Below are 17,743 nucleotides of genomic sequence, written 5' to 3' on the forward strand. Positions count from 1 at the left end.
GGTCACAACTTAGTAAGGCGTGGGAACGAGATCAAGGCTTACTAAGTCATGGCCACGCATTAGGATCTCATTCCCATGCCTTACTAAGTCATGGCCATGCATTATTTTTATTTATACATTATGTCACCAGTGGGGCTCCGTACTTTCCAGAGAGTTGAATCCAAATCTTTTTTCCGATCATTACTTTGCAAGTGGTAAATTACGTTTATTTTCATTTAGAATGTGATTCTAAATTAATTTGCCAGGCTGGATAAGAACCATTAGTTCAATCTCGATTATTTAAGCATCCACAACGGTATAGGACCATATAATAATGAACGGAAATCTAATGGTGATGTAGGACTATTGACATACAGTTTAGTACAGTAGTAAGCCTTTTTACAGCCTTAGTGTTTGACACCTCTGGATTATGACTTAGTCTAGACTAAACTGCAGTGACGACGGTGTTTCCTCATTTAAAAACCTTATTTTATCTAGGTTTAGTACGGAGCCCTGCTGGTGACAGCGTGTATAAATAAAAATAATGCGTGGCCAAAACTTAGTAAGGCGTGGGAACGAGATAATTAAGTTGCGGCCACAACATAGTAAAGCATGGGAACGAGATCCTAATGTGTGGCAATGACCTAGTAAGACGTGATCTCGTTCCCATGTCTTACTAAATAAATATAATGTGTGGCCACAACTTAGTAAGGCGTGGGAACGAGATAATTAAGTTGCGGCCACGACTTAGTAAAGCATGGGAAGGAGATCCTAATGTGTGACATTGACCTAGTAAGACGTGATCTCGTTCCCACGTCTTACTAAATAATATAATGCGTGGCCACAACTTAGTAAGGCGTGGGAACGAGATGATTAAGTTGCAGCCACGACATAGTAAAGCATGGGAACGAGATCCTAATGTGTGGCAATGACCTAGTAAGACGTGATCTCGGTCCCACGTCTTACTAAATAAATATAATGCGTGGCCACAACTTAGTAAGGCGTGGGAACGAGATAATTAAGTTGTGGCCACGACTTAGTAAAGTATGGGAATGAGATCCTAATGCGTGGCCATGATTTAGTAAGCCGTGATCACGTTCCCACGCTTTACAAAGTCGTGGCTACGCATTAGGATCTCGTTCCCACGCGTTAATAAGGCGTAATTATTTTTATTTATACAGGATGTCACCAGCGGGGCTCCGTAGTTTAGGTTTAATCTAAGTCTGGGAAATCCGGCGGATTACGTTTACACCAATAAATGATTTTACCAAAAGTTTGCAGACCACTACGGAGCCACGCTGGTGACATCCTGTGTAAATAAAAGTAAGTAGTAAGGCGTGGGAATGAGATGATTAAGTCGTGGCCACGCATTATGTTTATTTACACAGGATGTCACCAACGGGGCTCCGCAGGGAACCACGAATACTCCGGCTTAAATGTAGCTCCTGTACACCTTCCGAGCTGTGGAGGGCGGAGCCGTCGTAGGGAGTAGGCAGTAGGCATGATGCCTTCTGAATGGGACGCGCCCCTGATCCGTCGCCGCACCGGCTCGACCAGCGCTGACAGCCGGTGCTGCTGCTGCCCTCAGCGGCGGATAAAACAGAGCGACTGGGCCGGTTTGTGGTAGAAAAATATGTCGGATTTTGAGGAATTCGAGAAACAGCTGAGTGAAAATAGGCAAGGTAATACAGTTTAATTCGCTTTTGTGCTGTTGCTGTGTTTACACGCTGCACCTCGCAGGGCCGTTTCATAATATGCTTGCATGTAGCCTAGCTGGCTAGGTAACCTAACTAACTAACTAGGCCTGCTGGCGAGCTGATTTTGAGTTTGTACCTCTGTTTACATCGTTAATTTAGCGTCCTTGTTAGTGGGCATGTGGTCTGTCTAAGTGTTAACCCAGGTTATCTGTGTTTCAGGGTTCAGGCTCGGTCCAGTGAACTGGTCAGCCAGAGACCTGTTTTTAAATTCTTTAATCTCAGGATCCCAAAACACTCAGAACTGCGAAATCCTCACAGTTTTATCTAAGGGTGTAGCTACGCCCATTATAAGAAGGAAGCCTGGATGCCTGACTCAACTAGTTAGGTCAGTTTGGTCAGAACTTGACTGCTGTCTGTCCAGCCCAGTCAGCTTGGCTCACACACACACATCTGTGGGCTCTTGTCCGAAACAGGCCTTAATGCAGCCTGGAAAGGACTGTGTGTTTGAGCAGGTGCTTCTGTGATGTACAGTCATTTCTCTTAAGAGTCTTGCTCATTTTTGACATGATGGCTGTGATATGGGCGCCGCGTAATGTAATTCAGCTGTCGGTAGACATTTCATGGCCCCTCCTAAATCTTCCATCAGTATCCCCTTTTTGGGATCAATAGTCTGACAGCCTGCATTCTTGATTCCTCTGCCTCTCCTGTAGAGAGAGAGAAGGAGAAGCATAGGAGAAGGAGCCGCAGCGGCTCACTGAGCCGTGGTGAGAAGCATCGCAGCTGGAGCAAAGACAGAGGCAGCCGCAGCCGAGAGAAACGCAGCCGCAGCCGAGACCGCAAGAGCCGGGATCGCCGGAGCAGCTCCAGGGATCACAAGAAACACAGGTGTCCGTAAGACTCTCAACAAGCCGAAGTCTTATCTAATGTGTAGGAGAAAAGCTCAAAAGCTCAGGGTTGCTGTCCAGACGCTTGGCGTTCTGACGTCTCCTGTGCCTGGTTTAGGCGTATGAGACAGATTCTCTCAGTTTTCTGAAGAAGGTGTTAGCCTACGCCCTTTCTTTGTGTGTGTGTGTGTGTGTGTGTGTGTCTCCTCAGCTTTTCTCCTCGGCGAACGAGAAAGAAAAGGACATACAGATACTGGGATGTTCCACCCCCGGGCTTTGAACACATCACTCCAGCGCAGTACAAAGCAATGCAAGGTATACCAAGTACCACAGATCTTGTCGTCGCTGTGTTTAGGCTGCGTTTCTGTGCTTCTGTCCATCCTTCTACTGTGAAAAGACCACAGCACTGAGTCTGAAAGGATGTGTAGCTGAGAATGGGAGGCGGACAGAAAAGGAGACAATTTAAAAATCAAACAAAATGACCCCTGTTTTTTTTTTTTTTTCTCTCTCTCAAAACAATGGACTGACCACCCCAGAGTCCAGACCTCAACATCACTGAATACGTTTGGGGCAAGGTGGTTCTTAAGAAGCAGAAACCACTTCTAACCAACTTCTGAGAACTTTGGACTTCTTTGAAAAACAGAAAAAAAAAATCGTGTGTGGTCATTAACTTTGGCACTTTATACAGTCATGTGAAACAATTAGGACACCCTATGAAATCCTGCATATTTTTTAACATATTTGGACATTTAATATCAATTTTAACAATAATGTGGGATCCAAGTAATGTGACTAACAATTTTCTGTAAAATGTCATTTAAAAAGAATGCAATTTCATGAATTAGGACACCCCTACCTATTGTCCCACTTCAAACAGTTAAGATCACACACAGGTGTATCACATCAGGTGCACATGATCAGAACACCCTTACCCAGCGTCCTGAATGCGGCTTGCTCTATTTAAACCTCAGAAACTTAGTTTGGTGTGTCCCTGGCTGTTGAAGCGAGAGTGAGCACCATGGTGAGATCCAAAGAGCTGCCTGAGGCCCTCAGAGGGAGGATAGTGGCTGCTTATGAGTCGGGGATTTAAAAAGATCTCAAAAGAATTTGACATCAGCCGTTCCACCATCCGTAAAATTGCTTACAAGTGGAGGACGTTCAAAACAACTGCGACCATGCCGTCATGTCTGGCCGTCCAAGCAAGTTCACCCCTAGAGCAGACCGTAATGTGCTAGAAGACGTCATGAAAAGTCCTAAAATTTCATCACAGGACCTTCAGCAGGCTCTTGCTACTGTCGACGTGAAGGTGCATGACTCGACTATCAGAGGCTGCACAGGTTTAACTTTCATGGGAGGTGTGTAAGGAGGAAACGTTTGCTAGACAAAGAGACAAAGACCAGGACTTCTGGAATAATGTTCTTTGGATAGATCCGTCTAAAACTGAATTATTTGGACACCAGAACAGAAGACACGTTTGGCATAAACCAAATACAGCATTCCAGGAAAAGAACCTCATACCAACTGTGAAGCATGGAGGTGGAAGTGTCATGGTTTGGGGATGCTTTGCCAGCTCACCGTCATAGAATCTACCATGAGATCTACCATGTACCAGATGGTGCCTGAGGAACATGTGAGACAATCTGTAAAAAAATTAAAGCTGAAGTGGAGCTGGACCCTGCAAAATGACCGTGACCCCCCCAAAAATACAAGTAAATCCACCAAGGACTGGCTGAAAACTAAGAAACAGAGTCCTGGAATGACTGAGTCGAAGCCCAGATCTTAATCCTGCTGAGATGCTGTGGGGTGACTTAAAACGGGCTGTACATGCAAGAAACCCCTCAAACATCTCACAGCTCAAAGAATTCTGCGTTGAGGAGTGGGGCAAACTTTCCTCAGACCAGTGTCAGCGATTGGTAGATCTCTACAAGAAGCGTCTCACTGAAGTTACTTCAGCCAAAGGGAGCAACACTAGTTATTAGATGGTAGAATGTCCTAACTTTCTCCATTATAATACGCATTTTTGTTCATATCTTTTGTTTCATGAGTAAAATAAGGTTAACTTTTGTTGTTTAATTGCAATTAAATCACTCTTTTCCAAGGTTGGACATTGATATGTAAGCATTTCTTAATAAAGAGCTGACTATTTAATGGGGTGTCCTAATTTTTCCATATGACTGTATAGAAGAAAAACAGGAGACGTGCATGTTGCTCATTATATTGGTCATGTTTTGCTGACCGTTGTGATGTGAGCTCCTATGTTTAATATACCTGTATGAAAAATTCTCTCTTCAGCTGGTTGTTTTGGTTGAATACTGTAGTACCGTCCCAGCTCTGGATTAATTTATCTATTCATGTAATAAACGAGTCATCATTAAAAAAGTTCATGTCTAACCTTTAACAGTCATCGGCTGCCTTATACCTGTGCCACGGCATTCTTTTAAAGGACTTATGTCGCGTACTTGTAAATGGATCTTTCCATTTATTCTTTTCTAATGAATCTTTGAACCTGTTGTAGCTGCTGGGCAGATCCCCACCATTGCTCTGCTGGCGACGTCTACCACAGCTGGAGTGGCTGTGACGCCAACACAAGTGCCTATTGTTGGCAGCCAGATGACCAGACAAGCTCGGCGTCTTTATGTTGGCAATATACCCTTTGGAGTGACTGAGGTGAGCTTCCCAAAATAGCAGGCTATGAGTTTGATGGTAAACAGTTGTCTTCATAATGTTTTTATTTATTTATTTTTTTTTTTTTTTAGGGTTTTTCTCATTTGTCTCTGAATAGTGTATATACTGATCATTTTTTGAAATGGTATTTTTTTTTTTTTCAATCAGATTATGATTGCTGTCAACAACTACATTTTCAGAATGCCATCCTTTCCCCTTTGCTTCTCTGTTCTTTGTAGCAACCGTTGGGAGGCTGAACCAGCTTAAAGATGGCAAAAATCCCATTCAACCTAATGAATGCAGGTTTGCTAAGCAATGTTCAGAAGTGGACAAAGTCCACAAATCATGTACCTGAGTTAAAGTAGAGACACCCAGGGTAAAATATCACTCCAGTAAAAGTAGAAGTTCCTCCCTTTAGACCTCCACTTGAGTAAAAGTACTAAAGTATTTCCCTTCAAATGTACTTAAGTATAAAGTAAAAGTACTAAAAGAGTAATTCTGGCTCTGATGTCCTGTTATCATTTTTATAACCAGACTGGCTTCATGAACTCATTTCAGGTGAAAGTCCTCCAGCGTCTCTCTTGGTAAACCAGTCTTTTAATAGAACGTCATTAATTAGTGACGCTGACGTCTATTAAAATGATCAGAAGCACAAAACACTGAAGGTAAACAGTTTCCATCAGGGAGAACCGAGTGGCTCTGAAATCACTTTTTACACACAAGCAAAGTTTCAGTTTCAGATTTATTTACAACTTAGTTCCAAGTTTAAGTTGAATAAAAACTGGCTTTAAACTCAGGATCACAGATGAGCTCCTTTACTATGTTGATCTGTAGGCGTCTGTTCATAAACATAAACCAGCCCAAACTCATTTACTATAAAATGAAATGGTGTTTGTAGAAATTCAGAAAAAAGCCGCGTCAGTCTCGACTGCATATGTGGACATATTTCTATATTGAGCTCTATTTACACAAAGTTAGGTTAGTTCATCATTTATGTTGAACAGACTCTCCCAAAGTTTTACGCTGCTGCGCTGACGTTGAACCGCGTGCTGCACTGGGTCGGTATGACCAACAGGTCAAAACCAGCTCTAAACAAAGTGACCGCTGGGCCCTGATTGGTGCTCTGGCTTTGCGCTTCTTTCGTTTTGACATGTTACGTTTTTATACACACAGAAACCAAAAGGAACGACAGATTTCTCAAAATGTAGGAGGAAAAAGTCGGATATTAGACTCTGAAATGTAGTGGAGTGAAAGGAAAAAGACGCCCAGAACGGAGAAACTTCAGTACAGATACACCAAAAAATACTAAAGTACAGAAACCAATTACATTTACTCAGTTACTCAGTTACTGTCCAACACTGGCCATGTTAAATTTCCAGTCTGAAATGCAGTGCTGCCGTGTTATGGTAGCTAAAACTAGGCCAGTTGAAAACGACAGATTTGCCGCCATGGCATACTTGGGCTTCCCCTTTCATCACATGATGCTTCCAAGCTTGGAGGGTGAGAGTTAACAGGTACTTCCTCTGGGTCATGTGAAGCCACCAACACGATTGGACGAGAACGCTAACTGCCAGCTCTGTTCCAGACACTCTACTTCAAATTGTGCTCAGTTATGAGGAAGAGGAGATCCACCCTACTCACCCAGAGAGAGCAAGGTCTCGGGGCTTTCTTGGACTCCCAGCCATGCCTGGCTATGACCCCTGATCTTTACAGTGACAGAATAAATGTAACGATGCATTTCCGTATTTGGAGCGGTGCGCTCAGTTCTCATCAGGCTGAATGGGATTTTGAGCGTTCTGTAAGACTTTTCTAACCTGACAGCAGTCTATTGCTAAAACACGTCCGTGGGCTGACATGAATAGATGACTTACTTTAGGTAATTCCAAAATGAATAAATTACTGATTTATGCTTGAAATTCCTAGTAGCATCCTTAATATAATGCACTGCGTATCCCGTTTAGGAATCAATGGCAGAGTTCTTCAACACCCAGATGAGACTTGCTGGGCTTTCTCAGGCACCCAGCAACCCTGTGCTTGCTGTGCAAATTAATCAGGACAAAAACTTTGCGTTCCTTGAGGTAAAAAAGCTTCAGTCATTGATTTATCTTTTTGTGCCTGAAAGGGGAGTTGGTTTTCATGTAAACAGAAGCTTCTTAGTGTTTGAGTGAATGTACGCTCACCAGCCACTTTATTAGGTACACCTTGCTAGTAAAAGGCTGGACCCCCTTTTGCCTTCAGAACTGTCTTAATTCTTCGTGGCAGACTTTCAAGAAGGTGTTGGAAACGTTCCTCAGAGATTCTGGTTGGTTATTTGAGCTCCTGTTGTCTTTCTATCATCTGGAACCAGGCTGCCCATTCTCCTCTGACCTCTCACATCAACAAGGCATTTTCATCCACACAACTGACCGCTCACTGGATATTCCCTCTTTTTCGGACCGTTCTCTGTAAACCCTAGAGATGGTTGTGCGTGAAAATCCCAGCAGATCAGCAGTTTCTGAAATACTCAGACCAGCCCGTCTGGCACCAACAACCACGCCACGTTCAAAGCCCCTTAAATCCCCTTTCTTCCCCGTTCTGATGCTCGGTCTGCACTTCAGCAAGTTGTCTTGACCACCTCTACATGCCTAAATGCGCTGAATTGCAGCCGTGTGATTGGCTGATTAGCTATTTGAGTTAAAAAGAAATTGAACAGGTGTACCTAATAAAGTGGCCGGTGAGTGTACATCCTTTTTTTAGTCGTGTCTAAAATCACAAGGAAAATCAGAGTCAGTGGTGTGTTGTGGTGCTAAACAGCCGAGCGCAGCTATTTTTAATCTGTGATCTGTGACAATGAAATATTTGGACCCCCTTATCCCAGTGGTGTTACTATTAAAAGCGGGGGGGGGCCTTTAGGGGTGCTTTTCCTGTTTGCTGTTGTTATGTTAATTTTCTGTTGTGTGTTTTTATTTCAGTGTATTTTTACACATAAAGGGTGTATTTAAGATCATTGCAGAGCTGATTTAAAGGCGTTCTGTAAACTGCATTATTATTTTTTAATTATATTTGGTGATTTCATAATTTGCAATGGTTTTCTTCACAAAGTTCAACACTGCCCTCTAGTGGAAACGTTTATTTTGGCAGACCTAAAGCTTCAGTAAAGCATCGGCGTTTGGAAGCAAATGTGTGCGAGTATCATATTTTCTGACCCCGTCTGTTTAGGCTCTGAGGTGCTGCGATGTCCGCATGACTGCAGCGTCTTATGTGTAAATCTCTCTCGTTTCAGTTCAGGTCGGTAGACGAGACCACACAGGCCATGGCGTTTGATGGAATCATCTTTCAAGGGCAGTCACTGAAGATCAGGCGGCCTCATGACTATCGCCCCCTGCCTGGCATTTCTGAGCAGCCGGCGTTCCACGTTCCAGGTTAAGATTAGCAGTCAATGGGCCAGTTTCCCAGACGGAGCATAGGCTTAGGACTGGACTAAAAAAAGAATTTCATTGGTGAATTACCTGTGGCATTAGGTTTAATCTGCGTATGGGAATGAATTGCGTTTGATTTGAAATGACTGATCTAATCCTTTCAGTTAGTCACTAATAAGCCAACACAAACGGCTGCAATCTGAGTGCATTGTAACGGCTTCTTTGTTCCACCAGGAGTTGTGTCCACAGTTGTACCAGACTCTCCCTATAAACTCTTCATAGGAGGTCTGCCTAACTATCTAAATGATGATCAGGTATGTCTTGGCCTTTACATAAGATGTCGTTTCAGTTATTATCTTAACTCACTCCATCCATCTAAGAGCAGCTGTAACAAGCATGCATGTTTTTCCAGTTGTCTTGAGAAAGGCTTCACTTATTTATGTTATATTGATTGAGCCCAGTCCTGCTGTTAACGTTTCACTGATTTGAACTTCACCTCCTGGGTACAGATGATGGTGCCAACAGTTATAGCTGAACATGATTGATTTTAGGAGAGGTTTTACATGTACAGTTGCACTCCCCCACTGTTTTAAACATGGATATTAAAAAGTCCCAGATGTATTATTTACATCATTTTTTTTTTTCTTTAATGTATTACTCGTGATTTCGGTTTTCTAACTAGACCCATTTGTCTCACTTATTTTAACAAGCTTAGCCTCTTAATGAATTATCTGTGCCGTTGGTTAGCTGGCGTGATCCGTCTTTACCCACAGTAACGAGGATGCTTTGCCATAAATGCGTTAACCACTGGAATAGGATGCTAAGACAGGCCAAAATTGCTAAATCTTTCTTGGATTTAAAATAGCTGAAAATTTAGGAATTATTATTCATAATGAAAGAATGAAGCCTGTGCTTTGTACTTTATGCCGTTTTTAGCCGTCCTTTCAAATCGTCAATACACCCTTTAATATCCTAGTAAATCTGGTTAGATCTGTCCTTAAAGCCAGGCATGCACTGCAGTTTTAACTTGATTTTAGCCCCTTTTTGTAATTTTTTTACAGAAGCCTTTGATGAGGATTAATGGGAGGCCTTCTGATAGTTTGAAATGCTTGATTTGAATAACCGACATAGAGCATGAGTGTGCACAGCGATGAAGGGGCTGCTTATTGAAAGATGATAAATAAACGCGCGACCGCCTCTTTTACTTTTACTGCCTTTATAAAAACCAGGGCACGGTGCCAGTTTCATCATTAAATGCTTCTTGGGGGTCTATGGAGTAAATTCTGTGCCAGAAGTTTCAATTACAATAATAAAATCACCAAGCAAGGATCAAAATGGCCAACATATGTTGCAAATGACCGTTAGATCAAACTTAATGTTTTAAAAAGATTAATGCTGATTTTACTGATTTATTTTGCTTCTGAAATTTTTCTTTCGCTTTCAACATTTTCACAGGGGCAGGTCTTAGAATAGGGCTTTCACCCGCACTCTCTATTGGTCAACTCCTTTGGAGTGACTGGTCTTCTGAACGTGTAGCCATGTAGGAAAAAAAAGGCCTGTATGTCAGCAAATGAGAAAAATAAATAAATAAATAAATAACTGCCGTGATGTCTATTTTGGACGCTTTGGCACTTTGCTTGTGGAAACTTTTGGCACACTCCTTAGAGGTCTAAGGTTAGAAGCTAGAAGTTAAGCGTGTGAGATGTTCTGCAAGCAAATGGTCTGTGTTCCAAATCTGCTGGGACGTCGTGCAGCAGTGCATGTCTGGCTTTACTCTGTACCTTTAGTGGGTTGGCATACATATAGACATTGTGTAAACAGTGTCGATTTAATTCTGACATGTCTAAAATAAACTTTCTTTGAAAGGATTAGCCCCAGATTTACTACTTGATACACTCACCGGCCACTTTATTAGGTACACCTGTTCAGTTGCTTGTTAACACAAGTAGCTAATCAGCCAATCACACGGCCGCAACTCACTGCATTTAGGCATGTAGAGGTGGTCAAGACGACTTGCTGAACTGCAGGCCGAGCATCAGAACGGGGAAGAAAGGGGATTTAAGGGGCTTTGAACGTGGCGTGGTTGTTGGTGCCAGACGGGCTGGTCTGAGTATTTCAGAAACTGCTGATCTGCTGGGATTTTCACGCACAACCATCTCTAGGGTTTACAGAGAACGGTCCGAAAAAGAGGAAATATCCAGTGAGCGGTCAGTTGGGTGGACAAAAATGCCTTGTTGATGTGAGAGGTCAGAGGAGAACGGGCAGACTGGTTCCAGATGATAGAAAGGCAGCAGGAACTCAAATAACCAACCAGAATCTCTGAGGAACGTTTCCAACACCTTGTTGAAAGTCTGACATGAAGAATTAAGACAGTTCTGAAGGCAAAAGGGGGTCCAGCCTTTTACTAGCAAGGGGTACCTAATAAAGTGGCCGGTGAGTGTACATAAATACATTTCTACCAACAACTACTATGTGTCAAATATCTCCTGCTCGTATATGACGTGGTGTTTGTAGTTGGATGAATGTTATGATTTTGGAGTTAAGAGAAGGTAAGATCGTTTGACTTTATTAGAAGTTTACCGATGTAACAGTCCACATAAAAACTAGTCACTGTAGTCTCTGAGGAGAAAGGGGAGATAACGCTGCGTCTCTGAGAGAACATAGTTATTAGCGAATTGGAACGTAACCGCCAGACCAAATTACTAGATTCAGATGGAGGTGAATGTACCCTGATATTCATTTCTTTCTCTTTTTTTTTTTTTGTCTTGCAGTCACTGTTACTGCTCTGAAACTCACAGCTCTTTCATTTTTGTTCCCCCCACTTTGTCCCCAGCTAGGGGCCTGTAAGATCGTTAAGTCTGCGCTCATAATTTGTTCAGTATTACTGATCTACTGCTGCCATGCCAACATGTAATACAAGGCAAGTAAGACATTTCCGTTCCTCGCACGGATACACTTCCTGCCAGCAGGGTTCCCCCGTTGGCTGCTCTCTTTCTACCATCATTCTTTCGGAGCGCGTTGACCCGCAGAGGGTTTCTGGGTGGCAGGGAAGGGGGTGGCGGGTGGCGGGTGGCTAGCTGGGGTGGGTTAGTTCCATTAAAGGCACGATATTTAAAAGTACTGGTGGTGGTTTTAGTAGAAACATACAGTCGTACATTTATTCCAACAAGTTTTACAACATGAATATTCTTCTCATTGCATAGTACTGCACTCATTTCTGTTAAAATAACCCAGTCACATATATAAGCATTTCATTACCATCGTTGTATACTTTGTTGTATAGAATGTTTTTTTGTTTTTTTTTGGGCAGAATCACTTTCATTTTCAAGTTAGTACTTTTTTTAAAAAACCTTTCCACCAGCACAAGGAAATGCTAGTGTTCTTTAGTTATGCTTGTATGTCATTTGTCTTACATAGTATTATATCACTGCAGCAGCAGTAACCTTTATTCTAAAGGAATGTGAGCTCTGGGTTTATCCTGCTATCATCTCTTGGACCCCGATCATTCCACCTCTTATTTTCTTTATCTACAAGTCTTACAATGGATGTCTTTTTCTGCTCTTCTCATTCTGCTCTTTGCTGTGCTGAAGCTTTTGTCCTCCTCTCTCGTGCAGGTTAAGGAGCTCTTGACATCATTTGGACCGCTCAAGGCTTTCAACCTTGTTAAAGACAGTGCTACATCACTGTCGAAAGGTTACGCTTTCTGTGAATATGTAGATATCGGTGCCACTGACCAGGTGAGCAAACGTTTCTGTGAGAAAAGATTTGCTGGCTACTTGCTGAATAGGGAGGAGGGGACAGTGAGGAGTGGATTATGCAGTTATTCAAAAGCAACACTCTCGCCTTCAGTCGGGTTAGCTTCAGAGCAGCAATCGACAGGTCATGCAGGCTTTCTAATACAGGACAATGGAGCATATGCACATTTGGTGAATAACTGTTTTGTTTGGGTGGCGCGGTGGGTGGTGCTGTGGGTGGCGCTGTCGCCTCACAGCAAGGGGGGCCTGGGTTCGATTCCCCGGCCGGGTAACCGGGGTCCTCTCTGTGTGGAGTTTGCATGTTCTCCCCGTGTCTGCGTGGGTTTCCTCCGGGTTCTCCGGTTTCCTCCCACAGTCCAAAGACATGCAGTCAGGCCAATTGGACATGCTGCGTTGCCCCTGGGTGTGAGTGGGTGTGATTGTGTATGTCTGTCTGCCCTACGATGGACTGACGACCTGTCCAGGGTATATCCTTCCTTCCGCCTGATGACCGCTGGGATAGGCAAATTTTGGGTTAACATCATGTTGCATTGCCTTTTTTGTGGAGGAGGATAAACGTTTATCAACAGTACTGTGTAAAAGATTAAGAGTTGGAGTAGTTAAATCAGAGCAAGTCAAATACTCATTTAAAAGCATTTTACGAACGTGGCTTAAACTGCTCGGTCAGCTGTTTTTTCGAGGTCGCAATGATTTCTGAGGAAGTTCTGCTGCTTAAGTTGACACTTCTATGTTCACTCAGTTCCTCACCCCTTTAAGGGCTCATCTGACACCCTTCACTTGAGCTAATAAAGTAATGGGACGACCCTTAGGATAGCCTGGGCGAGGGCTTGTTGAAACCCGTTTTGAAATGGACTGTAGAAGTGGTGCTTCACATCAGTGACACTGTGTGTCCTTGTTAAAATGTTTTCATTGCCAGTCTTTTGGGTTACACCCAGAATTTTTCTTGATGTGGTCTGTCGATGACCTTCAACAAACTTCAGAATTTGTTGAATGTCAGTTTGTCAGCAAAACAAGATGCTAATGTGACCTTCATAAGGAGGGAATGACCCGTATTCCATCTACACAATCCAAGGCTAAATGAAAGTGTTTGTTGTGTTTAGGCGGTGGCAGGGCTAAATGGCATGCAGCTTGGTGATAAAAAGCTCATCGTCCAGCGAGCCAGTGTGGGTGCAAAGAACGCCAATCCAGTAAGTGTCGGTGCCAGACCCACATTGGGTTCCTTTCATTTTCCATTTGCCTAGGGCACCAATGCAGATACAGTTACTTCCCTTCATTTCCTTCCTTCATTACCCCACCATGCTGGTGGTTCATAGTATCAAATGCGTAGTACATTCCATCCTTGCATGCCAGTTGAGTGATCTCTGGTTGCACCCGTAGAATCTTTTTGGGGTTTTTGGCCAGTGATTTGATATGTTTATTTATGCTCGTGGTTCTTCACACCTGAAGCCAAAAACAAAATTTGACGTATTTATTGAGAAATGAATCAGATTCAACCACTGTAAAGTAACTGTTAGTGCAAAGATAAACTATATTTGTATATAGTTATATAGCTTATATTTGTTTCATTATTAAAGTGTATAATTACGTATCTTGCTTACTCCAAATATTGGATTTAAAAAATGGAAACCAAATTGACATGCCTGCACTTGTATTCTGAAGCTTCTCAGAGTAAAAGCACAGAAAAGTGGAGTAATTTTGAAACTAGTTAAGCCGTCCTCCTCCGAGAGGCTTTTGTGAATGCGTGCCCGGGTCCTGCATGCACATATACAGCACTGTGTGAAGGTTTTAGGCGTCTAAGCAAATGTTTAACCAGTTGACCTCAGCAGTGAGTTTATCACAATATACAATAGAATAAAGTCACATTCATAATTCAAATTAACAGAAAAACAATAAAAAGTAACAAGAATTTCTCGGGTCCATATTTTTCCTGGACACCTTCACAGCCGCCACAGAGACTCGTTAATATCATCAATTACATCATGAGCTCAATTTACTGAGCACTGATTGGTCAAACCAGGAGCTGCTTTATAACTACATATAATACTGGGCTTGGAAATGGGTAAACAAACACACCAACATCCAGAAAATCAATACTATATATATATATATTCTATAAATTTTGTTTTCAAATATTAACAAATATTAACTAGATTTTGAAAATGTGTCTTGGGTGCCTAAGACTTTCGCACAGTACTGTACATGCTATACTCCACTATATAAATGTCTTCTTGTGAGCCAAATAGTATTGGTCAGCGTTTGTGTACCCTAAATATAAACAATCTCTGGCACTCTGTCACCGAGCTTTTGTTCTTACAGTCAGAACATTCTGAACTTTGATCACACTCTTCGTCTAAGGAACTTACAAAAGATTGGCTGCGATACAAATGCACTAAAATGGACCCAAACTGACCTTTCAGACAGACAACAATGCGTAACACTGAGGAATTACAAATCAGATTTCTTGAATATATCCAAAGGAGTACCACAGGGTTCAATTTTGGGCCCAGTTTTATTCAATATATATGTTAATGAACTTGCTGCCTCTGCCTCAGACTGCAAAGTACACCTGTATGCAGATGACTCGGTTTAATACTGTTCAGCTGACTCTGTTAATGCTGCAGTAAGACAACTGCAGTGCTCATTTAATGCTCCACAGGTTGCTTTGCATAAACACAGACTGGTTTTGAATGCTATGAATTCTTTAAAGAGCATTGTAACTTTGCCTGGTACTTTAGCTCCCTATTTTTGGCATACAAATGCAAGAAAATGAAGTAAAACATGAACAAACTGTTAAGATTTATTACACTTTGTGTTGTGTGTAGACTGCCATCATAGAGACGCCAGTAACTCTGCAAGTTCCTGGGCTGCAGAGGGTGCAGAATTCTGGTTTGCCCACTGAGGTGTTGTGTCTCCTCAACATGGTGATGCCTGAGGAGCTGCTGGATGACGAGGACTACGAGGAGATCCTGGAGGACATCCGTGAGGAGTGCTGCAAGTACGGCAGCGTACGCTCCATTGAAATCCCACGGCCCATTGATGGCGTGGAGGTACCGGGTTGTGGCAAGGTCAGTCTGGAAGGAAGGAACATGTTGAAAGCTATGAGCTATCCATGTTGCTGCTTCTCAGTGCATTCAGTAATTAAAATGTTCAAAAATGAAACCGCCATTCGGAAGACCTGCAGCTTTACTAGTTAAGGTGGAAACGTGGTTTTTATGAGTCTGAGAGGAATATCAAGTTTCATTTATAAAGCTTAATGCTAGCAAGTCACCAGTGTTCTCTAGCAGCACAACAGAATAGATGACGGTGTGCCTGCATGTCCTGCACCTCCTGCCTGTCATGCAAAATCAAAGGTTCATGCTTGGCTTGTTTTCATGTCAGTCAAATGGTCCATTACTTTCAGGGCCACAGTAAAACCTCAAAACACGGCAAGTCAGAGGTTCGGCGTTCGAGACTCTGTTGTTAACCATTTCTATTGGAGCTCTAATTGCAGGTGACGATCATTTTCAACACAAACTGCATTCATTTCCAACAGTAAACGAGAATAAGCTGGTTAGTGAGCCGTCCCTCCAGAGATGAAGAACGTGTATTAAAACCGCACCGGACAATAAGGCAAACAGTTTTACATGAACTTCAATGCAAAACAGTTTGATAGCCACTCAAAAACGCACATATAGATACTAAATATATTCATTTAGATTCTGAAACGTGGTCAGCCTCTTGCTCATTGGAAAAACTTGACCAAATAATTTTCATTTTTCAAGACAATGTGGTTAAGACACTGTTTACTCTGCTCTCCTGCACTACTCATCACTGACAGGGTTGCCATATTGGGCAACATTCACCCATTTGATGCAAGTAGCTATGACCAGTAATTCATTCTGAGGGATGTTTTTCCATTAACTTGTAGCATTTTGAGTTAATAAGAAATCAGTTTTTCATGTAAAGCAACATTGTGATTTTATGCAATTTTGACTTGCAAGAACAGCTTCAAAATAGCCTCAATAGCCTATAATAGGGGGAATGGTGTCTGTCATTGCCACTCAGGGCACAAAACACCTCCTATAGCACTAATTTTGGAGCAGCGAGCACGAAACCTTGCGAGAGCTGTGTAACACATGGCACCACATCACACCAACAACTGTGGCTCTTCAGCTGGCTGTAAGAAGAACCTAGCTCTATATTTCCAGCATGGACCACATGGCAAAGGCTGGAAAAGATGTAAACATAAATATAAAAAGGTTTCTGTGTCAGTAAGTTCTGTAAATCAGTTATTGGCCCTCGATACTTCAGAAGACGGCCTGTTGGACGGACTGGCTTTTCGGTGATTTGAACACGTTTATTTTTCTTGGTAAATCATTTAAACTGAATTCAAAAGCATGTATAATAACCAAAATGGACGAATGGAGTGTATGCAATAGTGTTATTATAAAGGCGAACTAATTTCTAACTTTAAAACTTGTTTTTGGTTTTCTGCCCAGCTTTAATTTTGGTGCCTCTCTAATAATCCTCGTAAAATTCCCGCTCAGACAGTAACGATCCTGGATTTTTGCACATACTGAAGAACAGTGTCCTCTGCACACACATGATTTTTGGCTTTGTTGACAAAGACTGCTTTTATTCCAGATCTTTGTGGAGTATGGGTCAGCTGCAGACTGTCAGAAGGCCATGCAGGCCCTGACCGGACGCAAGTTTGCGAACCGTGTGGTGGTCACCAAGTACTACGATCCAGACCTGTACCACAGACACGAATTCTGAAGGTCAAGGCTGGACTGACTCACCAAGACGATGAGCAGCATGAGGAAGGAAGGAAGGAGGTCAAGATCGGTCTTGTTTTCTTTCGCTGTTACACCGTTGCTTTTTTTTGCTATTTATAAAGTTTTAAAAGAGACGATGTGAGTAGGCCATCTTCTTGATTTCTGACCAACAGTAGGGCACACAAAACTAGTACTCATCTGTGAAGTGAAGTATTTTAACAAACTGTGACTCAAACCTTTTAGCTTTCAGCTTTTAGTATTGGCAGAAATGATCAAACTTGACTTTAACCCAAAACCCAAAGATCCAGCCAGCATTCATCTCTTTCTTTACAATCAAATACAGCATTTATCTTCAACGGCAAAAGAACGAACCGCTGTGAAATGACATTTTAGCTGTGCGCTCAAGCTTACCTGTTACCTGTTCTTTAAGATGGCCTTGGGTTTGTTCTCCATGAAAAATGAAATTAGATTTTAGTGTAGCTTGGTTAGGGGAAACCGTGCTTCATACCAGCAAAATGTAATCGATGTTATTCTAAATAGTTGTTGTAAGATAAAATGAAAGTGTTCCCATGTGTTGATTTAAGCTGCTAATAGTGTAAATACTGTACCTAT

General features: G+C 42.3%; 1 protein-coding gene across 2 annotated transcripts in view; it reads left to right on the top strand.

The window, feature by feature from the left end:
* The first annotated feature begins 1,465 nt into the window (after nucleotides 1-1,465).
* Nucleotides 1,466-17,743, top strand: part of LOC108435868 (splicing factor U2AF 65 kDa subunit-like) — a 17,655-nt gene continuing 1,377 nt past the window's right edge. The window contains exons 1-11 of one of the 2 annotated variants that reach the window (XM_017711988.2): nucleotides 1,466-1,661; nucleotides 2,387-2,561; nucleotides 2,772-2,875; nucleotides 5,076-5,227; nucleotides 7,186-7,302; nucleotides 8,487-8,625; nucleotides 8,857-8,936; nucleotides 12,237-12,359; nucleotides 13,478-13,564; nucleotides 15,200-15,442; nucleotides 17,001-17,743. The exon at nucleotides 17,001-17,743 is cut by the window's right edge and continues 1,377 nt beyond it. In XM_017711988.2, coding sequence (XP_017567477.1) covers nucleotides 1,613-1,661; nucleotides 2,387-2,561; nucleotides 2,772-2,875; nucleotides 5,076-5,227; nucleotides 7,186-7,302; nucleotides 8,487-8,625; nucleotides 8,857-8,936; nucleotides 12,237-12,359; nucleotides 13,478-13,564; nucleotides 15,200-15,442; nucleotides 17,001-17,132 — 1,401 coding nt within the window. In that variant the 5' untranslated portion in view covers nucleotides 1,466-1,612 and the 3' untranslated portion in view covers nucleotides 17,133-17,743. Of the gene's footprint in view, nucleotides 1,662-2,386; nucleotides 2,562-2,771; nucleotides 2,876-3,096; nucleotides 3,131-5,075; nucleotides 5,228-7,185; nucleotides 7,303-8,486; nucleotides 8,626-8,856; nucleotides 8,937-12,236; nucleotides 12,360-13,477; nucleotides 13,565-15,199; nucleotides 15,443-17,000 lie in introns of those variants that run through there. The other variant, XM_037544889.1, reaches the window with a different exon arrangement.

The sequence above is a fragment of the Pygocentrus nattereri genome, chromosome 14 (assembly GCF_015220715.1).
Source record: "Pygocentrus nattereri isolate fPygNat1 chromosome 14, fPygNat1.pri, whole genome shotgun sequence".
Taxonomy (NCBI): Eukaryota; Metazoa; Chordata; class Actinopteri; order Characiformes; family Serrasalmidae; genus Pygocentrus; species Pygocentrus nattereri.